The sequence below is a fragment of the Neolamprologus brichardi genome, chromosome 9, assembly GCF_056152115.1.
Source record: "Neolamprologus brichardi isolate AB-2024 chromosome 9, ASM5615211v1, whole genome shotgun sequence".
NCBI lineage: Eukaryota > Metazoa > Chordata > Actinopteri > Cichliformes > Cichlidae > Neolamprologus > Neolamprologus brichardi.
Window position 1 is genome coordinate 16,538,930 of NC_142112.1, and position 25,056 is coordinate 16,563,985.

General features: G+C 41.3%; 2 protein-coding genes across 3 annotated transcripts in view; both read right to left on the minus strand.

Annotated features, from left to right (window-relative positions):
• abca4a (ATP binding cassette subfamily A member 4a) overlaps positions 1–7,189 on the minus strand; it is a 31,143-nt gene extending 23,954 nt beyond the window's left edge. Inside the window, exons 1-8 of the mRNA XM_035914593.2 lie at positions 7,091–7,189; positions 6,540–6,651; positions 6,155–6,248; positions 5,907–6,048; positions 5,609–5,748; positions 3,437–3,564; positions 2,724–2,921; positions 889–978 (exon numbers count right to left, since the gene is read on the minus strand). Of these exons, the coding sequence (XP_035770486.2) occupies positions 889–978; positions 2,724–2,921; positions 3,437–3,564; positions 5,609–5,748; positions 5,907–6,048; positions 6,155–6,248; positions 6,540–6,605 (858 nt within the window). The 5' untranslated portion in view covers positions 6,606–6,651; positions 7,091–7,189. The remainder of the gene's footprint in view (positions 1–888; positions 979–2,723; positions 2,922–3,436; positions 3,565–5,608; positions 5,749–5,906; positions 6,049–6,154; positions 6,249–6,539; positions 6,652–7,090) is intronic.
• Positions 7,190–7,474: 285 nt separating this feature from the next.
• arhgap29a (Rho GTPase activating protein 29a) overlaps positions 7,475–25,056 on the minus strand; it is a 31,122-nt gene continuing 13,540 nt past the window's right edge. Inside the window, exons 3-23 of one of the 2 annotated variants that reach the window (XM_087846009.1) lie at positions 24,335–24,478; positions 21,376–21,472; positions 20,987–21,059; positions 20,462–20,522; positions 19,700–19,846; positions 18,729–18,793; positions 18,521–18,631; positions 18,332–18,412; positions 17,716–17,898; positions 17,348–17,485; positions 17,008–17,198; positions 14,999–15,168; positions 14,358–14,486; positions 12,834–12,932; positions 12,541–12,704; positions 11,605–11,793; positions 10,662–10,799; positions 10,166–10,401; positions 9,731–10,046; positions 9,445–9,553; positions 7,475–9,354 (exon numbers count right to left, since the gene is read on the minus strand). In XM_087846009.1, the coding sequence (XP_087702135.1) occupies positions 8,459–9,354; positions 9,445–9,553; positions 9,731–10,046; positions 10,166–10,401; positions 10,662–10,799; positions 11,605–11,793; positions 12,541–12,704; positions 12,834–12,932; positions 14,358–14,486; positions 14,999–15,168; positions 17,008–17,198; positions 17,348–17,485; positions 17,716–17,898; positions 18,332–18,412; positions 18,521–18,631; positions 18,729–18,793; positions 19,700–19,846; positions 20,462–20,522; positions 20,987–21,059; positions 21,376–21,472; positions 24,335–24,478 (3,737 nt within the window). In that variant the 3' untranslated portion in view covers positions 7,475–8,458. Of the gene's footprint in view, positions 9,355–9,444; positions 9,554–9,730; positions 10,047–10,165; positions 10,402–10,661; positions 10,800–11,604; positions 11,794–12,540; positions 12,705–12,833; positions 12,933–14,357; positions 14,487–14,998; positions 15,169–17,007; positions 17,199–17,347; positions 17,486–17,715; positions 17,899–18,331; positions 18,413–18,520; positions 18,632–18,728; positions 18,794–19,699; positions 19,847–20,461; positions 20,523–20,986; positions 21,060–21,375; positions 21,473–22,398; positions 23,390–24,334; positions 24,479–25,056 lie in introns of those variants that run through there. The other variant, XM_006806337.3, reaches the window with a different exon arrangement.

A 25,056-nucleotide genomic window follows, 5' to 3' on the forward strand; every position in this document is an offset into this window, starting at 1 on the left:
ATGTGCAATATTATTAAAAAAAATGATTTTTACAGATCTTAATACATACAATAAATATAAAAAGAGAAAGGGGGCTCTGTTATATCAAGCTACCCTCTACAGAGGACTAAATATCCAGTATATCCTTTACACATGATTAGCATACGTATCAAAATTAGTCAGTTATGATATATCTAAATAACAGCTGGCAGGTGCATGACTCAACAATTATTGGACCTTTTGACAAATATTTAATGTCTAATTTTAAAAAAGAAAGAATGAGTTTATTTTAATGCCTTCCACTTGGATCATACAATAGTCCTGAGAGAGACAAGTGTCTCGCCAACAGGATGCCAGACTGTCAGTTTCAATGAATGTCCCATGGAAACATCCACAACAAACAAAACAGTATTTCCACATACAGACATAAATGGTAGTTTGTGAGCACGCCTAATTCTAACTTTAAGTCACACTCGTACAATAAATTTGGCTCTTTGGCCATCACTAAGCTGAGGCTTGCTAAGGTGTGAAAAAATTGTTTTTCCAATGACAGCAATTAAAATAAGTGAAAAATTGTGTTCATAGAGTTTTTAGTGAGAAAAACACATACACTAACACATTCATTCGTCACCAGGGTTTTTTAATCTATGCCGATTGGAGACTTTTACCTGTCCTCGCAGCCTAGGTCTTTTTTGCTATGTTTGGGGGGCGTGAATGGTCCCATAATGATGATCTATCTGCTTTTGCTGGTTTTGGGGGGCTGAATTTAGCCTTCCTTATACGCACTACATAATATCCCCCTACTGTCTGTTTGCGTAAAAAGCCAGGCCAGAGGAAGCAACTGTTTCCTGACAACTAAAAATAGCAGGCGGTGAACTTTTCAATTGAGCTGCTGGAGCCGGGGCTTACCTCTTTCAGTTTGTCCGAGGCAGAGGAGACAACCCGGACCCAGAAGTGAATGTCGATGCCTTTTGAGTGATTGTCCAGTACAAGAGGAAGCTAATGAGAAATACAAATGAATGAACATTTTCTGCTTTTGCAAAATGAACACATTTCCCATAAAGCCACTGTCTTATGAGGACATGGTGATATTATGTGATGCAAACAGAATTTTGAAAACCATCTGTAAAACCCTTCTCTTATGTTCATCTGAGTACTACTTTCTACCATCTATCTATCTTGCTGGTTTGCCGAGAAAGCTTCCAGAAAGTTCACAACACAATAGGCTAAAGGTTCAGGAAGCAGAAGAAGGCCAAGACACAGAATCACCAGTGGAAACATCCTTCCGCTCTGACATATGTTCCTATCTCAGTGCACGCGGACACTAAATGGGAGGATGTGTGATTTGAATGAAATTTCCAAAGCCGGGCAGTAATATTTTAAGCTATTCCTGTGCCTGAAGTCAAACTACACAACAAACAATGGAGGATAAGGTTAAAAATAATGGTATTAAGAGTGCACAGAGTGGCAAGAACACACTGAGGCTTAAAAGAATTAGCGGACAGACAGGTTCATACAGTTAAACTCACTTGGCCCAGTCCCATATTCCTGCACCTGGATGAATATAAGGCAGACGGTGTCCATTGTTTTCAGCTGCTTGTTTATGGTTTGTGTTTACTCTCACTCTTACTTGCACTGCTTTCTAAAGAAAGCACTGTCTCTAAACTAAGCTAATCAACGAAAGAGGCTAAGTCTGTCTCGCTAGCCAAAGCTTGCTCCTTTACAAACGGTTTGTATCACTACTGCCTACTTAAAGCATGTTGATAGACACTTCATTTTTATGAGGCAATTACAGCTCATCAAATACATTAGGGAAAATTAAAGACATCTTTCACTACACAAATTAGTGTATTTGACATTGTACATTCCTGGGGAACGACGCCTTGTTTACTTTGCTTTTTGCATTTCCCAGAGAATTTTTGTTTTGCCCCACCCCATGAGTCATAGCTCTAATAAAAATACTAACATCTGTTTATCCTTTGCAGCTCCTGACTTTGAACAGGAGGTATGTCAGGACACAATAGGCGTGTGTCAGCTTGTTGGGTTTTGATCTGGAGGACAAACTATGAATGCAGTGCAATCAGAGTCTAAAACACCAAACGTGCAAAAGCACGACGGGACATACTGAGCCGAAGGTGGATAATCATGCATTATGGTAAACATGACGGTACCTCTTACTGTTTTTCTCCTGTTGTTTTTACATTATACTAGAAACTAGTGGTACAATCTAGTCATGTTACTTGGTTACTTCATTTACTTCATATTTTACTCAAGTGTGTTTTCGTTGGTTGCCAACTACATGTATGTAAGAATTAGAAACACAGCAGTTTATGATACTGTTTGATAACTGTTTTTGAAATCATATCCTGGCAAATCCTACACTGCCCTTTGCCAGCTTGACCTCAAGCCGCTTAGCCAGCACATGGCTGACTTACCCAATGAAGATCCAAATGAATTTTTAAACATGGCAAGATCCCAAACTGGATGTATCCAAATACAGCTCTATACGGCCTATTCATGAACCAACCAGATCACTGCCAAATTGTGGTATTAAGTGTATCCATTCAGTGCACAATAGATAGTTTAGTCAAGGGTATAAAGATGTAATTACAGACTGAGTGCTCCCAGATTAACTGAGCCAGAATGAAATTTAAATTGTGCAACTATTTTTTAAAAGGTAAGCCAGTGATCCTTGGTGATTTCCATATCAGCTCTCTAAAATCAAGAACAAAACCAACACTCACCAGCCGGAAAAGTTTGAAAAAGTCGACATTGGCGTAGAATTTGTCCTCGATGATCTGTAGTCGCTGTGGAGTGAGGATGCACATGGCGTTGCGAACTGCGTAGAGTCCTCGACGGCTGGGGAAAATGAGGAATCGCTCGAGCAAGTTGAGGCTGCAAGCAATGTCTTTTAAATGCAAGTCCGGGACTCCAAAAGCAAACTGGAAAAAAGCAGATTTATGCGGATTCAGATGACATCAGCAAAAACAGCAGCAATCTGATGTGTATGTCACTGCTCTGTGACGTCTTTTGTCTGTTAGCTTTTATTCTGTCTTGAATTAAACAGCTGTATATTGTCGTGATGCGTGCTTAATCACCCAGGTAACCAAGTCCTGTTCATCTGGGCATCCAAGTGGCATCTTCAGTCTCAGCTGGCTGCAAGTTTCCCCAGCTTTATAAACACTACATTTGCATAATGACTAAAACTGGTAACTACTGACTAACAATGGGCCGTGGTCAGTTTCATGATGGTTAATTTGCAGTTGTCATGACCACTGATCGCCTGTATATTTCCCTTGTTTTTCTACCATTTGTGTTCCATACTGCACTCCACCAGAATCCTTGCCTTGGTGGTATGAAGCAATATCAGTGTCTTGACTTCTTAATGGTAAAATGTCACACTGTGTACCCTTGGCTATGTGCGTGTGTTTATGCATGCGTGTGAGCACCCGTGTACCTGTTCAGGCCTGATTTGGGCATTAACTAGATGATACACTACAGACTCGGTCAGAGGAATGTCTCTGAGGAGGAATGACGTCAGAGTCTCGTCATCCTTCAGGATAGTCTCCACTTTTACCCCTCGACCTGTAGACAAACAGAGGCAGTTCGTGTAATGGAAAAATCATAAGAACGGTTTCGTGTCTTTAACTGTCTTTAACCTTTCACAGTGAATGACTGTCATGGCTAGATAGATAACTGTTCGCTGTTTGATATGGAACTGGATAAACTGGACAAGTTGGAAAAAGCTTAGTTTCATAGTAACACATATTGGGCAAGTTGTGACAAATGTGTTTCATTAAATGACACAATTTCCAGTTGCCTGTCTGTGCATGAATGAAGGCTGCATTGCCAGGCAAAGTGCTGTTTTGGCTTTTATCCAGGCTGTGCCCCTGATGAACAAGGTTAGAGATGAACTTGTTGGAAATGACTCTAAACACAAATTAAACAAACAAAGCCGAAACGTGTGTGTGTGTGTGTGTGTGTGTGTGTGTGTGTGTGTGTGTGTGTGTGTGTGTGTGTGTGTGTGTGTGTGTGTGGTGGGTGGGTTATTGATGTCATTAAAGAAAAATACTAGCAGTAAATGCTGAATCAAGACAATTCTAAATATGTTTTAGCCAAGAGGTTTAATAAAATATTTCCTTATTTTTCCCCTTTTTCTTTTCTCCTCCTCTGTCTCTTTTTTTCCATTCCTGATCACTTCTGCCACTCCCTGCCTGTCAACTCTGGAATTCCTAAAATGCACATATACTAATGTGAATAACAAATACGTAAAATGAAATTAAACATGAAAACGAGTAACAAGAGAAGCCAATTGAGCAGGGTTGTCAAACATAAGGCATGGGAGCCAGAATCAGCTCGCCAAAGACTCCAATGGCTTTGGAAAAAGTAAATGACAGGTTAAATCTTGGACTTTTAACTATATTTTCATAGATTTTATAGCATTTCCTGTTGATAAAGACCTCCTAACATATCCATTTACATCATGCCAAAGTAATTAAGTAGCAGATGAAAAACAACTAAATGACAGAAAAGTTATCTGAGCAATAAAAAACTGGATATTTTTTTTCAATTGACAAAAACTTTCTTTTTCATAGTTACAGGAGAGTCTAAGGAATAATTCTACAGCAACATTTCCTTGTTGTGTAGAAAGTCTGTACTGTTGAAACTGCACTGATTTCTCTTATATTAAGACATCTTAGAAATAAATCTTTACACTTACACAAAGGCGAGTTTTACTCATCCAGCCCACTTAACATCAAAGTGAGCTGTATGTGGCCCACGATGTAAAATGCAAAGCAAATATGTTTGGCACCACAGTGCACGTGGATCATGATTCTGCTTGCTAATAATACCAGATGTGTGAAAAAGAGGTCAGGCGATTTTCCTGTTTAATATCCATGAGTCACAGTCATCATTTACATAACTTTATTCTCAACATGATTTAGTTTTCCTTCCCAGGGCTCATGGGAACACGAGTGGAATGTGGATGTGGATCTCTGTTAGCTCTGTTAGTCCATCTACATATTTCTGCATGAAAGTGGCAGCACAGAGAGCAGCCAGACATAATCATCCAAAGCCTGGAATGCACTCAGCTCCATTCCACTCCCATCAAAAAGGTTTATTTTGCCAGTAGGGAAGCATGGCATATGTACAGTGCACACGTATATGTGAACAGAGCGCAGCCTGCATGCAGGCCCTTGAGATGGGATCAGTGTTTCTGGGAGTGTTGATGGGTGGTATATGAATTGCTTTCCCACCAAATAAACAGCGTGCTAGCAGCAAAAGTAAGCAGCTTAGTTTGCGAGCCGGTCTTAAACCGTTGTGATGTAATCGTGTTACTCCACGCAGACACCACAGACAAACTGATGGGAAAGAATGTGAGGTGTGATGTAAACTGCGATTACCAGGGGACGGGTTCAACTTTTAAAAGATCAACAACTTATGTGTCACAATACCTCTAAAAAATAATAAAGATTTCAATAAACTACTTTAAGCCATTGTTGGGTAATTCAGAAAAAAGCTTTTATTCCACTGCTTTAATGAAAGAACTTTATAAATTAACCTTTCTGACCGTGGATTTACTTCTAAAGGCTTCTGCTGGATGTTGATGAAAGCCCAGAGCACTGACCTGAGACTTTTTCAGGATGAGTACGTAGCGTGTCCATGAAGTTGCTCATAGCATTGAGCTCCCTCCATAGGCGACCAAGCTGCAAAAACTCTGGGTCCATAAAAAGAAGCTCTTCAGCATCCGAATAGAACCGAGCCAATCTGAGGAGGAAGGCCGTAATATTAACAATTATTATTAAGGCTAAATACCTAGATTCATCTCTTTCACTCGACTTAATAATTTTGCCTGTTCATCTTAGATCAGACACTTAATACGAATCCAAAACTCTTCCCACTGCCAGCCTACAGTTGATGCTTACATGGAGTTGTTGTAGTTGGACACCAGGCCAGGAGATTCACCACGGGTGGGGTATTGAAAACAAGGGTTGTTGGCATTACAGAAGATTCCTTGGATCCATGGCAGGACCCCAGCGGAGGGCATGGCTTTATTGGGGAAATGACCTGAGGCGGATGAGAACATTTATGAATTGCAATAGATACAGAGGATATTGTTTTTCTGTCTCAGCGGGCTGTGCTAATATTTTCCAGCCAAGAACTGTTTGCTCACATTCATGTTGGCGATAAAGTGGATTTACTTTTCGTAGCCACACCAGCCCCATGAACAGCATAACAGGCCACAAGATCTCCATGAACAAACGTACCTGGTTAAAACAGACAACATCTTTTAAATGAGAAGGTTTTCCAGTTTTAGTTGTGGTTTCTATCAATCTGACAAATTCTCCACTCTTACCAACCCCAGTTTGGGACAAAATCAGTAATGATGCGTTAGTTTTTAAGTATATTCTGGGCTCGCATAAAAAAAAAAGACTTACACTGCATAATATGCATTAAAAAATGAAAGATATATTTAGTAATGTGAGAACTGGTGGGGTCAAAAGCTCTGGAGGCATAGCTTAGCCTTTACTGGGACAACTGGAGTGTGGAACTTTTACCCTTTGCCTCCTGCGGATGGTCCAGTTCTTCCACAGCAGGAGTCTGACCTGTCTTCCTGCCCCCATGGTGCCTCCTTTTCACCCCCGCAGGGGCTGGCTATAGCCAGTAAATCTGTATTGAACCAGACCATAAAACATCTTACGGGCCAAGTAAGGCTAACTTTTGTCTTACAAAACTACTCATGACTCTAAAATGCAATTTGCATTTGAAAGGCTAAATTTTGTCGATGAACTCACAAGTCGGTCCATTCATCTGGTGAGAACTCCATGTGAAAGCTAGCAGTAGCTTAGTAATGAGGTTAATGAGCTCAAGACCTTGACATGGTCAGATTTACAATTATAGACTTGTCAAACGCTCTTTCGCTACAATTTCTGGTTAACGCCAATCCCCCCAAAAATAAAATAAGATGAAATCCCAACTGTCTGTGCACCCACACCATACATTTAATCTAGTTTAGTTCCAATCATGATGACATTCTCTATCCATTCACTGTTTCCACATACTTCCACCATAATCCAAAGCACACAGTGCAACTTAAATTGTCACTTACCTCAGAAGAGCACCTGTACTGTAGATTGATCGCCAATAACAACAAAATAACTCTGCATATTCTACAGACTGTTTGCTGTGGTTGCAAACACAGCTTGTTTCCAGACCTCCAGAATAGTTAAGCAGATTGTTTTAATCTCCTTTCTCGGTGCTGGGAGCCTGCTAACACCTCTCTGCCATTTGTAGAGGCCTGCATGACCCAGCCACCTGGCATTAACAGTGCGGTATAATCCTACTATTATAATCCCATCACTCTTACATTTTCCTTACATTTTAACAAAAACTTGAATCTCTATTCGCAGATTATCATCCTGCATGAACTCAGTTTATTGCATTACACAGATTAAATTAATATTCCAAAAACACGCACAAAAGACCATCACTGTTGTAAGTTGTCAGATATATTTTAATAAGTTACAAAAGGGTGTTTGTTTTATGTACCTGTTTTCTTACACTGAACTTTCAACACTGTGCCAGGCTTGTACATTACCATGAAAAACAGATACCATTTAAATAAATGATGCACTTCCCATTACTTACAAAGAAAGCATAAGATTCAGGTTATTGATAAAACTACTCAAATTGTAAAAAACAAAACAAAACAACCAACAACAAAACCAACAAAAAAAAAAAAACAATGAAAAAAAAGCTTTGGCTATTAAAAATAATGTACATATATTAATAATAATGCCATGTCAGAATCCTGTAGCATTTCTAAAAGCTTTTCAGACACATTTAACACCACGCAGTACAAACACCGAGTGGATTTATACCCTTTGTAAGTGATGCTTCATTACATGACCAAACGCAAACACAGACATCCAAGTACATCACGTAACAGATGTTGTTAAATTGCAAAAAAAATATTAGCACTGTTTTTAATTACAGACTACTTGTAACAGCTTAAAACACTCTTCAACGGTGCAGGCAGAAGGCTGATGGTGAAAGAGCGTTATCAGGTAAGTGCACCACACATCTCCATAACTTTATGCAGTGTTGTTACGCCTCGAGGGCTTTTTTGGTATAGAAACATACAAACGTGAACCTGTAAGAATTTTACACAAAATATTCAAACAAAAATAAATTGCACAGATCCAAAAATTATAAATATCCCGGCTGTGTGCCAGAGTATACTGAGCAAGTGATTGGTAAATGTATGATTTGTGAATCAAAATTTACAGCATTATAAGTGCATTTTTTTTTCTTTTGAGGATCAAAGATATCATAATACTTACAATAAATCTACACAGTGCCAGTCAGACATCTGCTCATTTTCTCTACAGAGTCAATGCAGATGTTTCTGCGTGTTCCTCTTAACGTGACACACATTGTGATTCTCGGAGCTCTAACAGCAATGTCTTTTAGTGGCTTAAACAAAATGTGCCTCTCTGTGTTCCACCTCTGGAAGACGCCTGGGCCTTAGTCTCTGGTACACTGGTTTTGCCTGGTTTTGGTCCATTTCCTCAGGGCTACAGCTGGGAGACTGAGATATGGCTGTCTGTTCAATCTCAACGTCCTCCTCAAGGGGCTCATCTACAGACACCTCTATCTCAATGCCTATTTCCCCCTCCTCCTCCTCCTCCTCCTCTTCATCTTCTTCCTCAGCACTGTTAGCTTGTGCACAATTCTGCAGGACTTTAGCTTTGCTTCCCGATGGGGGCTTGTAGAAGGTTCCTGGGGGGGGCTGAAGGGTTCTGGGGGCTCTGAAAGTTGTTGCAATGGGGCTATACTTTGTGACATTATCTTCCCTTTTTATAGTCCTGTTGGGTCGCACTGCGACTGTGTAAGTAGTTCCAAGGGAGAGGGTTGATGGCACAGAGGTTGACAAGCCTTCCACTGCTGCACTCTCTGTGGATGAGCTGGCCCCAATTTTGACAGTTCTTGAGGCAACTTCATGTTTGTATTGTTTATCCCAAGTTCTGCGTAATGTCTGGGTGTCGATAAAGGTACTCCGGAAATGTGTGGCCGCTCTTGTTTTTGTATTCTCAGTCTCGTCCACTTCTTCGATGGACTGGTCGCAACCGCTTCCCTTCCTGTCATCTTGGTCGGTGGCGTTCCGGGAGTTGTTCTCGTCTATTTGGCTTCGGTTAAGTATCCGTTCGGCCGGCATGCTAAACGGCCGTGACGGTAGCTTGTTGCGAGGGTGTCGAAGCTGAACCCTGGTGACTGTGATATGATGAGAACGACACAGGCCTCTCTCCCCAGATTTTGCGACTTCAGGGACACTTGATGAAAAACTGAGGGTCTCTGAATCAGTTTCATCAGCTTTAAAAAGAGGACAAATAAAAACTTTTACGATAAAATAACAACATGATTGTTATTTTAATAATTATCTATTACTGTGACAATACTGACCTGGTTCAAAATCACTTCCATCAAGGCATGGCATCCTCTCCTGAACCTCAGTCAATAAGTGTGAAGAAGGAATTATAGACGAATGCCTTTTAAACACCTTTAAGCTCGACTGCAAGGCAAAGACAGACAGTAAGAACAGAAAACAACTCTCCACTCTACCACATGCTAAACAAGAAGAGTACTGTGTATAGTTTTTATACTTTATCACGCTATATAGATAACAGAATAGCTCTTTATTATCATTGTACATTTACAGCATCCTGTGTCATTCATGTATCGTAGTTACCTCTTTAATGTCTCCCAGTGACTTGGAGTGCCTGATCAGCTGCTGCTCTTTGTCCTGTTGCATAAGGCGAGTATTAGCGCGGGTCTGGGCATCAACCTCTGTGGGCGAGGTCCCACTTACAGGACTCAGAGGCGTGTCAAAGACCATCTGGTAATGTCTGATCAGGAGCTCCACAATGAGCGCCTGATAAGGGTAATCCACCAGAGAAGAAAGGGAAACTTCAGCATCGGCCTGCCTTGGCTTGATCAGCGTCGGGCCGAAGATGATACCCAGATTGCTGGCGGTCATCTTGTTCTCCTCTGATTGCTCCGTCACCCTGGAAGGAGAATAAAACAGATAAGAAATGATCATTCCTACTATTATTAAAAGAAAGGAGAAACACATCCATATGTTGTATGTAATGGGATGCCCAGAAATCCATTCAGCCCTCCCTACCGGTGAAGATGCTCTACGAGGAACTGCAGCGTCTTGTAATTAGCTGGTGGCAGCTGTCTTAGCAGATCCTTGATCTTGAACAGGACTCGATTGAGCTCGACGCTAACCTGCGAAGGGGTCGCAGTGGTGGGATTAACTCTCTGTGCTTCCAGTTCCTCCACAATGATACTCTGGCTCTCCTTGGCCAAACCAATAAAGTCATTATAATAGCGGAAGAGGATGAGTGGCTCTGGAAGCTGGAAAGTACGGAGGAAGAATCAGATAAACAAATGAAACAAAGATGATAATAAACAGCGGCAACCAAAATATGGACATAAATACACAAGTGGTACAGAATTAGAAATGAGATAAGCACCCTGGTGATAAGCAGCAGGAATTATGCGCCAAAAATAAACAGACAAATGCACATTTTTAGTATTAATGCAGTTTGTCATCCAAAGCCTACTTTAGCCAGGATGAAAGCTGAAATACCTCATTATGACCAAAAGCAACCCACCTGTCTCAGGTAGAGTTTGAGTACATTGCTAATGTCGTGGGGAGAAAGATCGGAAAGCTCCACCAGGTCCTTGCCGTTCTCAAATGCCTGGCACAGCTTCTCTACTCGAGACTTTGCACCATTCACACGGTAGATCCCCTTCAGAGCACACAAAATGCAATCAGCGCATGAAAATTACACACAAGTTTTTGGAATCAATATGAAGAAACTGGGCAAACATATGAGCAGAATACTAACAAGATCAGCCAACGAAAAAAATGGGAGAACACTTCATTCTTATTTAAAAAGGGTTTTGGTCTTGTTTGATAAAATGTAACGGAAACAGAAACCAATAATTATCAAATAATTTAAAAAGCATAACAAATGTTGAAGGTGAAGCGGAGGACTCGTTTTTCTCATTTCACTTTCACTCTGTAAAAGACTGCATGAACAAATAGCTTTGAAGGAAGTCTCTCAAATAATTTTATCACATACAGTGTGTTAGCAGTGCCAATAAAGATCCAGAGAAGCCAGAGAAATCTGTGTACACAGGACAAGGCTGAAAACCAACACAAAGTGTCCATGACCTTTGGGCATTCAGGCTGCACAGCATTAAGAACAACTGATGGAAATCACTATGAAAAACCAAAAGCTTTCATCACTAAATCCACAAAAACTATTTTTTTGCCAACATAGTTTTAGAAAAACATATTTTTGCATATGTCGCTAATACACTCATGTTTTACATATTAGATAAATTCCCTCAACACATGTTGATTAGTCCTGACAACAATGACAGCCTTTCACAGCGCAGCCACTTTTATGGTCACAGTATTGGATGCTTTATAAGTGAACTTTAATGGCAGTGCCATCAGATCTATGCTACAGTTTTGGGTTTTTGTTTCATGAAAATTAATGATCAATTTATTTGTAACCAAACCACTAAAACACCTATTATAAGTACCTTGATGCTGAGGGCTCTATTCTCAATTTCCGACGTGCACTTCCGTATGATGAATGGGATACCATCCTGGCTGTTCTTAGCCGACTGTGTGAAGTCAATGCCAAATAGGTGAAGCCTTCCCTGGAGCTTCTTGTGGCCACACTGGATAGCCAGGGTTTCCAGACACTTTTTATGGCACGCCAAGGAGCACTGCAAACACAGTGACACATACCTCAGTTATAACAGGGACAGAGCAAAACATTTCTAAGAAAATCTTGAACAGTTTTAACTATATGTCAACAAAAACAGTGGAACAACTGACGAAAAAACACGTCCTCACAACGTAGCTATTTTTGTTAATTTGCCCAAAAACCAAGTCCAAGAAGCAAACGAGGAACGCTTCACATCTAGTGACCCTCTGAACCACTCACACTGAATCATTCCAAGACTCCGCAGTGAGCTGCATTCCTATGTCAGTTCTTCTCAATATGTCTATTGCGTTGCATAACCTCTTTTAAAAGCGTTTCTCCAACTGAGAGCCGCTCTTATTGTCTTCTTCAGTGTATCTAATACATATGGACAGAAACTTGATCTAAAATCAACAGTGGACAGAGGGTGCACAGGGATGATGGAAAGGACTCCTCAGAAGACGAACAAAAGGTCCTCAGTTTCTAGCGCCCATTCCCCCAACTGAGACCAGTTAGTGAATTTGGTCACAGAGGAGAGCTTGCGGCCAGTTTCAACTTTTCCCTTTATTTCCTCATCCAAACATGCTGATGAGGGGAGAGGTGGCTTTTCTCTTTTGTTTCTGCTTGATTTTTTTGCTGGCCATGAGTGATAAAGAAGCTCTTGTGAGCCTCTGGCAATCTTTATCGTGAATTTGTAATACTCTGAATGCTGTGGGCCGCAAACAGAAAGGAATAATACAAATAATAAAAGAAAGGAATCCAAGGTTACCTCCTCACACTCCGCTCCATGAAACACCACCAGGCTGTCACACTCACGACACTTGGAAGGTGCTCGAAGCTTTCTGAGCTTGTGGGTTTGGGCCGCCTTAGACATCTGAGTGTTTCTAAAGGGTCCTGGAGAGCTCGCCGTTTCGATTACCATTTCATTTAAACCTGCAGTGGCAAAGGAGCATTGTTACAAATGTAAATATGTGGCCTATAAGTGTAAGGAACATATAAGAGTACCTTAAAAAAAAAGGAAAAAATAAACACGAAACCCTTATACGAATACAACTGACTTACCATTATCAGATGGCGAGGGAGGCTCTCTCTCATCCAAGTCATCAGCAGACGACATGGTACCAGTGGAGGGGGTTCTGGGTAATCTCCTCTTGAAGTCTCCTGAACAGTAAGGTAGGACACACCAAAAAGTCCACATCTTTACAGTCACGTCAGGACACTGTTTCCCCCCCTGTCTCCTATGCTCTACATCTCAGCAGTAAAACTGAGAAGCAATACAGCGATTTGACGAATTTAAAGTAGCAAATGAAAAGGCGGGCTTAACTGAAACCAGCATGTTATTGTTGGTGGTGAATTAACACCTGGATTGGCTGATGAGTGAGGGGGTTGAATATTGATCAAAGCCTTTTCAGAATGTTTTTGATCTTCTGATGAGCTCAATAACAGGTTAATCAGAGATAAGTGCTGACATTGTTCACACTCTGGGGGCTGGGAGAGCTTTGTGGCAGACTCCAATACACAATTTAACACCGTGCACCAACACCCAACTAACTTTCTCCAGTCAAGACCCGCCCAAAACAACAAGCCATGTCTTACACACAGGTTTGGTAAAATCAATTTAACAGGAAATTGTTTTATGTTCTCCAAGGTTACTACAAACCAAACCTAAATTTGTCACTGTAACATATAAAATGGACATAGTGCTATTTAAAGTTTTCAATGTAAAGTCCATGACAGGAACACATAAAATAACAGCAATTATAGTTACGTTCTTCTTTGCAATGGCTTTTTGCATTCTGATTATAGTAGCACCGAAAGCTCAGAGCGCTGCATTTTAAGAAAGTGCGTGCAAATGGGCAAAACAAACCAACACGGGAAAACATCTTAGCATTAAAAAAAGAACAAAAAAGTAGGCCCAGTGCAAAAGTATGGAAAACAAAAGATGCCACCAAGAACAGAAGGGTGGTGCAAAAAAAAGCCCCCGCAAAAAAACAGCAACAACAAAAAACAAGAACTACAACAACAAACTACAGGAAACTGTAGCGCAAAATACACATGTTGTTGCACAGCAATCAGGGAGCACAGGGAAACCGTTGCAACATTCTTATGTGTGTGCGTACGTTGCAGAGTGCAACAAAGAGGCATGACTGCCTCTTTACTCTGAGATTACACACCAACAAACCTGGGTGAACATCAAGTTCGCTAGGAGAAAAAAAAGAGATGCGTGCTGCCCTGAGGTGCTCTCAAGACAGTCAGTCCAGAAAAATGTGCCATCACTGGCTATGGGTGGTGCTTTTAACCGTGATGAAAGACTGACACAAATGAGTTTGATGTTGTGCAACTGTTGAGGGAAAACCCAGCGTGCTGCCTTTATTATCGGGACAAAAAAACATACCGACAGGAAGTGAATGTGATTTTCTTTCTTTCTTTTTTGATAGCTCAAGTGTGACGGCATGCAAAGATTTACCCAGCAGATAGACACAGCATTTGTACTTGTTAGCTAAATAGCTATTGAGTGCGGTGTCGCACTAAATCAGTTCTGCTAGTGATCATTTTAGGGGGACTTCACAATCTTCACAATCCTACCTGGGCTTGCAGTCGGCGAGTCCATGGACCGGGACTCACTGCTCCCTCCAGCACTTTCCGAATCACTGCACATCCCTCCACCCTGATTGGCCGAGGTCCAGGGACGAAATGGCGCCTGAATTTTAAGTGCTTGTTCAAAAAAACAACATTAAAAGATAAGAAGTCCCATGTTAGCTGCATGCTATAAAACTGATCATAAAGTCAGTTGAAGAACATGTTTCCAATTATGTTACAAACACTTAAAGGCGGGCCTAAAGGTAATGAGGCCAACACCTGCACACATTACCAAAAACAAAACAAACCACAGGGAAGTTGGCTCCAGTTTAAATCTTCAACCTGGTTACCCAACCATCATATTTCAAAATGTTTGGCATTTTGACAAATGCCAAGCAAACAATGCCAATGTTTGCCAATGTTTTGCTTGGCATTGAGTAAACTGTTGTGTACCTCCCTCAGCAACAATGTAGTCGAGTGCAAAACTATCTCTTGTGCTAGTTTCCATCTTTGTTGTGCAGGTATTTACTTAGTGAGATTAGTAAGCTGTGTAAAAGTTTTTGTACTTTCTCTCAGGATGTCATGATTTGACCCCGTTTCTGTTGATTGCATTTATAGAAGAAATATTGAAAATACTAAACGTGTACCTTGGATGTCAGTGCTACCGTTGGACCGTCTTTCAGCAATCTTGGGGTGTTGGGCATTGATGGGGCTGTCCACATCATCTCCAACAAGGAGGTCAGAGGTCACAGATGCCTGTGACAGGTTACTGTGGGAGGAGTGGCTGCCACTTAGTGAGCGCTTATTGAAAGGCATCCTAGGGTGGAAAAAGACATCAATTTGCATTATTTACTTAAAAATCATAATGAATTATCTTAGTTATTTAAAACTGTTATATGTACAGTTGTTTACATTGATCTAATTAATAATATGCAGATCAAAGTATCCCCCCATCAGGGACTATTACACCACAACATTATTTATCCCCAGAATAGGGAAAGTTCACAAAGAGCAAAGCTTTCAGCTCTCTGGCTGCCAAATGCTGTTAGTCCCCATACAAAGTATGAATATCTAATACCTACAATATTGTATTTGAGGATTTCTGTCTAGCAGTAAGATCACTGACTTCAAGACAATTTTAAGCTCAGTCAACATCCACATTTCCTCCTCTGCTGATGGAACAAATTTCCACTTACAACTGTAAATCTTATCAATTTTGATACGATCCACGAATGATCAGCCAATCAAAGACAGCAGATAATTAGAGCATAATGACAACTAACTGACACAGATAAGCTTGGGAATGGCAAAAGCTACATGTGATGCCATCCATTGTTAGGCTAAGTATCCAGCTGCATCTAACAATATACAATAAGTAGGTCACGGGTCTATATTTAACCTTTTGGTGGCCGCTGCACTGGGTGCATGTGAGAGCATACGAGTGCTGGTGTGTGGGCCTAAGTTTCATTTCCTCTTTCCCAAGCTGAATTCTTTTGATCAGAGGGATCAGAGGTGGGTGTGGTGGAGGCAGGAGAGCGGGGGTCGTGGAGGGAGAAAACTAAGTGAGAACAAAGCACACTGTTATTTCCATCTGTCTGGTATTTGTGTGTGTGACCCAAAACCCGCGTCAACAAAACTCTCTCAAAAGGGAAAGCGTCTATTTTTAACCATAGCCTTCTAAAGAAGCCGATACTACATTTGCCTAATTAGGAAGTGACCAATGTGTGTGTCATCTCGGTCAATCAGACTTTGTGTGTACGAGAGTTTAATGGTGCTGAAAATCTTCAAAGAGCAATGTTTCCCCTTATGTGAGTAATGTGCAGCAGTGACCCCTAGAGAAATTAGGCCAGCCATAAATGACTGCCAAATGTAGAGACAGTGGCACAGCTCAAAATAAGAAATAAGAAAAAGTGGGAATAAACTAATTCATCTTTTAATTTTGTTGTTTTCTTGCTGTGGTTTCTTACAGTGGGCTAGCCTCCACCCCAAAACTAATGCTAGGGGAAACCCTGACGGGGTTTAGTAAACTGATGGTAAGCCCACTGGCCCAGCTCCTTTCTCCCGTGACCACAGTAATTTCCGCAGGAAGCCCCGGCCAGCGCGATGTCACGACTGTTTCAGATTTTCCAAAGCAAGCTCTGTGACTCTGGAACTCCACCTATCACCGCTAAAGTATGTGCAGTCTCAGACAGTAATAGCTACAGTACTATATTCACTTAAATTTACAGTTCCAACAGTGAAGCTTTGAGGTGTTGAAGTAATTGTTTGTCAACACAAAACGTAGAGACAAAAGCATTCAATTCAAATCACATAGCTCCAGGAAAACATGGTTAATATAAACAGAAGTGGTCCCAGCACAGAACCCTGCAGAACTCCATTGCATGCATCCTACTAAAAATACGACATACCTTCTAAACGATGCTGAAATTAAAATCTTCAAATAAATAAATCCCCCCCCCCCCCCCCCCCCCTCCTCAATAACAAGTAAAAACCTTTAGGTAGGTAAACTAAGGTAAGGTAATTTGATTACCTTAAAAACACATCACATTTCAATTTAATTCAAATGTTCAAATAGCTGAACTAAATTTAAATACCTGTTTAAAATGACAAGCTCTGACCACATTCACACAGCAAATAAGAGGAAGGGACATCTCACCCTGTGTTTTGTGTGACAGGTGAATCCAACGAGTGACACTCGAGTCGAGGCGCATCCGTAGGTAAACTCCTGACAAAGTCGATGTAACGCTGGCCAGGCTCGTACAGCTTGGCATTTTCACACAGAGTCTGGTGGTTGACAGGTAGAGACACAACCTGGGCCTGCTGAAGCTGGAACCAGTTGACGGTCACCTGAAACAGGGACACATTCCAGTGAATGACGATTCAGCAACTTTGAGCCAGTGTTAACTTATCAGTCGAGGTGTGCATTATTTCTACCACTCAGCCTGGTTTCAGTTTAAATGAACATGTCTTTAAAAACTTAACGTGTTTCAACTTACGGCCTTGAGGGTGAGGTCACACTGGGAGACCATCTCTCGGATCTGAGTGATAATCTCATTCTTGGTGTTGACCAGCTCGACTCTCTTCACCCCGACATCAACCTGACAAGCTTTGCAGTGATCTTTGGCCTCCTCGGCCTGCCAACAGAAAGAATACAAATCACTGAAATTTTCAATTAAAGTGATGGATTCAAATCTGGGGGAAAAAATAGGAAATAAGAACTTTAATGACTAAAAGCTGATCTTCATGTTGCAAATAGAGACTAATCATTTGTTCTCGAATGGCAACTGAAGGCTTTATAATCACAAGAAACAAATTCACTGATATCTAAAATGGATAGATTAGACTATTAGAGGTGATGCTCTACCTTCTGCAGCGCCTCCTCCTCGAGCCTACGCCTTTTTTCTAGCTGTTTTGCCGCTGCCGCTCCCCCTCCCCCTCCAGTCTGCTCCTCCTCCAGCCGACTAGTCGACACCTTGGCCTTCTCGTATTCATCCTGTCGCTGGGTCTGCAGGAGCCGGGCCTTCCTCAGAGCCGTGTCTGCTTCGTGCTGATGTACACATATTAGTTTGAGTCACACACAGATTCATGCAGTGCACAACGCGAATGCAACCACAGAAAAAGATGGCTTTTAAGTTTTTGATAACACGCAATAATTGCTATAAAGATACAATTCACAAACAGATTTGCAGAGATAATTCATGTTCAGTAACATTTCTATTATGGTGTCCAACTACAGAGTTTAGGACTTTGACTATTTCTTAGACTTAGTCACTGGATTAGTGTCTCTCAATCCGTCATACGTGCAACAGAGCACTTGTCTTGGCAGGTTAAAAACAAACTATTTGTCTGGATTTGTATATCGGGCTGAATCACTTCAAGAGCATTCTTGGGCTGAGACCCCAGGTCAATGAAGCTTTTGATCCAGTGTGCATTTGTGTGTGGTCCCCTTAAAAGTGCAACCTCCGTGACTGTCAACTCACCATTTTCTTTTGCTCTCTCTGCCACTGCTCCTTGACCTCTTTTCGCAGTTTGTCCAGCTCATTTTTTCTGGCCAGGAGAGGCTGGAAAGAAACACAGAAAATCCACACCACACCCACAAAAGCAGTAAGACCACTTGTTTCCACCATACAACCCAAGATAAAGTTAGATTTCATGAATGCAGCAGTTACCTGCATGAATTTGTTGCTTTGGAGTATTGCTGCAGTTTGAAGAATCAGCTGGCTATACTCGATGTCATTTTTGAAAGCTGTCATGTAGATCTCACGGAAAGGCATGAATTCCTTGAACGAGGCAGAAGAGGTTTAAATCTCAGTCCCTAACATGCGTGAGATGCACACGATGCCGATGTAAGTCAAGTCAACTGCAGCGTCAACTTACCTGTTGACTAGCAAGCGTCTTAGCAGTCTCAGCCATCTTGGCGTAACTTTTTGCACACTCAATATCTGCAAAAGGACAACAAGATTCAAACAGGTTCAAATAGATTAAACAAACATTACAACACAACGTCCTTTCTGCTGGTTCAGAAATTTATATTTTATTTAAGTATCTTTCATTTTGAATGAATAATTGGATCTCAAACAAATGTTTTAAGTCATTAATGCTTTCCAAATCAACAGCACATTGTCCTTAATTCTGATAAAAGATAAATCAGTAAAAAAAAAAAAAAGTGTTTGCAGTGTGTTTAAGAAAAGGAGCTGATAATATGGACTGTACAGCTTGACTGAGCGTTCTGTGTCACAGGATAAGTGAAACCATTCATTAACCAATCTACCAAACAAAAGTTTGCACACTACAAACTCAACCTTGAGCATGAACAAGACTTCATTGTTTTACGTCCAGCTCAGGTGATCAACATGGTTTCCGTGGGAACTAGCCTTTAATGAATCACTACACTGTCCACTCACTAAAATGATGTGTTTAGCTAGAAAGCACAGTTATCATTGACATTTCCCAGTGATCTTGTAATAGAGCTACTTTTAAGATCAAGTGGACAAATTAACTACTAAGATGGCTGAGACTCCATTAGTGTAGCTTTGCATGATTCAAGTTCATATTCATTAATGCTGAAAATTATTATTCATCATATAATGTCCCTTTTGAAGCCCCTCGGCTCATCTACCGTCCAAAACAAGACGTTTTAGTTCCCATCGTCATAAAAAGCCAATGAAAGGATCTCGTATGGCAACTAAAGAGTCAAGCACATGACCGTGGTCCATGACACCAACCCATGACATCATTTTGGATTCTCATGAGCTACTTAGGCGTTACTTAGTGACTTACTACTTAGCTGCTGCCTCCTAACAGTGCTTCAGAATTGGTCTTGTGAATCCACCGGTGTCATAACTCACCCATATTGAGACGCTTCTCCACCCATGCCAGCAGCTCTTTGGTATACTTGGACCACGCCTTGGCGTAGGCCAGTGCTGACTCCACTCCGCTGTCCTGCCGCTGCAGTGTCCTGTCCACCTCTTCGGCCCGAACCGGTGGAGAAGACTCTTTGATGAGCACACGAAAATAAATAAATAAATAAATAAAAATAAATCACATGAGGAAGCGTGTGCAACATGATCCCCACTAACCAACCAACACACATTGAACATGGCTCGATGGAGTAGGTGCATGTTTAGCAACATCTATGACTGTGAGTCAGCAGGAAAAAGCCCATGCTGACCTTGAGTTAGCAACATGCGGGCTAATGCGGCTAAGATGTGGGAGCAGGGACAGCTCAGTAGGTAGAGTGTTTGGCCCCATGATCAGAAGGTGGGGGTTCGAATCCAACGAACGGCTACCCTGAGGTACCCCTGAGCAAGGTACCGTCTCTACACACTGAAAAAGCCCATGCCCATCGGTTAAATGCAGAGAAGAATTTCCCCACAGGGATCAATAAAGCATACAATATTAATGCCATTTGAAGGGAAGCAATGATGACAGGAGAATGACCACATGCATTAATACCAGAATAAGGTGACTGGACATAACTGCAAATAACCCCACAGACACAGATATGCCAGGGAGAGGACAAAAAACAGAATCAATCTCTCCCCACTCCTGAAACTTCCACACTGGAGAACAGTACAGTACAGTAGCTGTGTGTCAGTGATCTGCCTTACCTGGCGGATCATCTTTCTCAAGACCGGATCCTCCAGATTCCACAGAGAGGTTCTCAAAAGACTGAAAAACAAACCCAAAAAAGTGTTTTTGAATAAATAAATATGAGACATAGGGGAGGTGCACGAAGGGTGAACTTCCTTGTCAAAGCAGAGTACGCTCGGCTAAAACGCTTAAAAAAGGCTTATCAGAAACTTGGCTTCCTCCTTACATCAGTTACAAAACCTGCAGTGGGAAAACAACAAAGCATGACATCAATTCATCATTTGAAGAGGCCATTTCAGAATCATGCTGCAACCTGCAGGTATGTTGCTTCACCCCTGATCTCTGCTGGGCAACTTTTCATATCTTATTTTTGACAATTCAGGGCCAGAAGCCAACATCGTCCATGAACTGATGATGAATGTATGTTTAATAATGGAGCCCATATTCTAAAGTACGAGTTTCATTTTAAATCTTAAATGCAGTTCTGGAGGATGTTTATCAGGAAATTAAAGCCTCACTTTTAAATATTGCACTTCTCTTACCCTGCTTCTCTTAGTCAGGGGGAGCCCCAACACTGATCCATTCTCTACATCTCCCATAAGGAAGTCAGACACTCTGAAGAAAAACAAAACAAAATAAAAGAAAGGTTCAGTAAAGAATGAAAAGCACAAAAGGAAATACACACAAAAACACGACTTAAATTATGTTCGGGGGGTTTATTTAGCATAAACAGTGTTTTTATCTGCACTCACAAAAAAGAACTGCTTTTATTTTTCCTTAGCTCTTATTCTCTCTTTTCACACAAGATTAATAAATATCGGCTGACCTCCATTAGCTGCGTGCATATGCTAACTAATAGAACGCAGTAACAAACATCATCGAGTGAAATGAGCCGTGGAAGGAGCAATCAGAGTAATGACATCATACTCACACATTGCCAAAGGTGAATGCCAATGTGTCAATTGCGGCGTAGATCTCTCCGAAATGCTTATGTTTGTTGTCTTCGTTCACCTCCTTAAAGTTCACTCCTGTAAAATGATGGTGAAGTAAGACTGAGTCAACTTTCTGTAACAACCCCAAATCCTGCATACTGAAGACATCCTGTGTTTAAGGCAACAATCACAAGATATGATTCATCATCCTGTGCATGACGTTAACAACAGAGTGAATGAAAATCTCTTCTGACTCAGACTGTACTCCTCAAAAGCTCTGAGAGCTAGAGGACTGTTTGTGTGTAGACCTTTTAGAATTGAGCAATCCCTCAGAGGCATCCAAAAACAACTTTATGTTAAATCAGTGAAGATAAGCAAAGACCGTGAGTGTGTATATTTGGCTGTAATCTGCTCTTGCAGTAGTTTCCTGCTGAAAATCTAAACACAGTGATGACTGAGGACAGAATGGAGGAAAAGCACCAGTGTAAATACGGCTGTAATCAGTCTTCACAATAAACTTCCTGGCCGGACTGAGCAGAGGGAAAATAAACCAGGAGAGAGATGCTCAGAAATGAGACCCAGCAATAAATCAGTGATGTCACTGCTCATTCAGTCTTTCCTTTCCAATAGAACAATGGAGATTTCTAGAGTTCAATGACTTTCAGACATTTTAAATAGAAAACTAACAGAGTTCACTTGTTTTTTATTAGCTAAGCTCAAAACCTACTTCAATGTCTTGACTTCTGAACATTAATCCCAAGATGGGACAACTTCAGAATTTCTTGAACTTTAATAACTTCTCAAATCCTGAAACAAAACTAGCCTAAACTTCATCCACACCTAGAGTCCTAGATCTTCCACCTGGTCTCTTAGTATCTGTTTCACATAATGCAAACCACCTACAAACGCCTACTATAGACCTTCCCAGTCTTCTGAACTGCTATTACATATTGCCTCGTACCTCAAAATGTTTTCAGAAGGTGTTGCTAAAGAAGCACACAAGTGAACCAGCAATTACCTACCTCAAAACAGGTTTCTTTCCCGCCTCGTCCTTAACAGATATAAGCCTTGTTGATCATGGAAATCAACACCTACTTAAGACTCCTTAGAAGAAGCCTTAAACATGAAACCAAAATACTTGCAAATCTTTAGCTGGTCCAAGAAAAGGATTCCTTTGACCAACACAAGGAAAGACTGACCACTGAAAATAAATAAAATAAATCCAATGGGGGGAAAGAAAAAGTCTTCAAATTAAATTTAAAAACTGATTTTAACGGGGTGTCTCCAAGACACCCCCAGCAGTTACCACCATTCAAATCATACAGCTCTGCTTTCGCATCTCCTCTCCCGCACAGCCCCTACCCCCCAACAGGACATCCTGAGGCTTGCTGGAATACAATGCCAGTACTCGCTCAGGCCCCAACCAGTGGTCCAAATGTGGAAGTTACATCATCAGAGAAAAATGGTATTGTTTCACTCGAAAAGCACAACACTCTCGAAACACTCATCAGTAGCAGAGTCCTGTGCTGCAATTAAGGGATCGGAAGCTCCAACAGAGAGTAATTGAAGACGTACTGAGGTATGCCAAGGAAACAGAGTATCACAGGGTGGGAGGTTCAATTTTTCACCAAAACAACTCTTTGACGTAGGGTCAGGGTGCACTTCAAGTAGAAATCCAAAACAAATTGCTAGTTTTGCCTCATATGTACAGCAAACCTTTACGTTATTGTGTAAAATATCAGGCTTGGTGGCTCAAAAACAATGGAGCAAAGCTGATAACACACTGGCACCGTCTACATCTCTCTTTTTTGGGGGGGGTGGGGTATCAAGAAGTGGACAGTTCTGGCCACCTAGTGGTAGAAAGATGTTACAGCACTTCATATAGTTATGGAAAGAACAAGTAATTACTGTGTTATAATATCTACTATTCACTATAGGAACTTCCTCTGAAATAACAAAAATAATACCATTACTCAGAATTATTTAAAAAAAAAGTTTGTCTAACAGCTGAAGACTTTCAATCTATATACTTATGAATCCTTCTAATGATGAATGCAATATAATCACGAGCATTAATAACAATGTTTTTACAGAATGACTGTTAAGCTCTCAAATCCAAGCCTTCCTCATTGACAGAGTGCTGCTTTTTTGTCTCGCTTGTGTAAAGACATGTTCCAGTGCCACATAAACACTCAAGTTACTGCATGAAAGACAGGACTTGCAAGTGCTTATTTTTTTGTGGCACATATATGCACACGCCCAAATGTATATGGACTCATTCCAAGTATTTCAGCTAAAGGTGAAGCCCATTCACATTCACATGCACATGCAGAGCCTCCTCAGGCCTCTCCATCATGTCACCATTCCTTAGAAGTAAAAGCTTTTTATGCAGCCCCTCTCTCCCCCTCTTTGCAATGCAAATTGAGACGAGGTATACTCTAGGGATTCTTGTGTGGCCGCCAAGTTAAGAACTGACCTGCATGCCAGATCATAATCTTAAAGAATGAGCGAGTGAAAAGGATTCCTCTGTGCAGTTCCCACTGGACTGGCAGACAAAGCACAAAGGACACCCGCTTCTCCCTGCATCTTCAAGTATCAGGTACCTGACTCCCAAATATTATTTTCTTCGTCTCTATATGGGGTTTGAAACACACGCTGCTGCATTCAAAGCGCTCGAGTGACTTCTGAAGAACTGTGTCACCTTGAAGCTAAAACACAACTCCAGAGAAACAATCTCTGGGAAGTTCTTTAAACCAGGATTGGGAAGACTGTATGAGAGACAGGACGTGGTAATAGTGAATGCCCAGCAGAGAAGACTATCAAGGGAGAAGGGAGGATTAGATAAGCAGAGACAGAAAACAGACTAAAGGAAGAGTGGAGGAGTATCTGGCATGTTTTACAGGAAAGCCGAAAGTTATGAGGGTGAGCATTTAGGGGGAGCTGGTCATCTTTGCTCACCTTTGACCGTGGCGATGACGGTTCCAGCTGTACTGAGGATATCCACTGAGTTGAGGCTCTGGTGTTTGCTGATAATGGCCTTCAGGACTCGTAGCAGCTCACCGAGACGTTCGTGGACCGCGTGGTGAAGACAGTCTTGGTGCTCTGGAGATTGTCAAGACAGTTAAATAATGCTTATTGCACACATTTTCCACCCAGTCAGAAAGATATGCTCACATTTAGTCCAGACTGATGAGAAAAGGAATCCCTTAGCCCAGGGGTGGGCAATTCCAGGCCCCGAGGGCCGGTGTCCCTGCAGCTTTTAGATGTGTCCTTGAACCAACACAGCTGATTTAAATGGCTAAATTAGCTCCTCAACATGTCCTGAAGTTCTCCAGAGGCTGGTAATGAACTAATCATGTGATTTAGGTGTGTTGACCCAAGGTGAGATCTAAAACCTACAGGACACCGGCCCTCGGGGCCTGGAATTGCCCACCCCTGCCTTAGCCGTGTCAGTATGCCACATTTTTGAAATATTAAGTAGGAAAATTTTCAATTTGAAACTATATATAGCTTTGGTATTGTACTTAAGGATCATTTATTCACTTTTTAAACAAATCCCTTAATAAATCAGTAATAATCTCTGCACATTTTAAAGCTGGAGAACTCAGATTCGAGATTTATAGAAATATATGGAACGAATTTGAGAAAGGGCAATTATATTGAACATTTTGTCAATAACT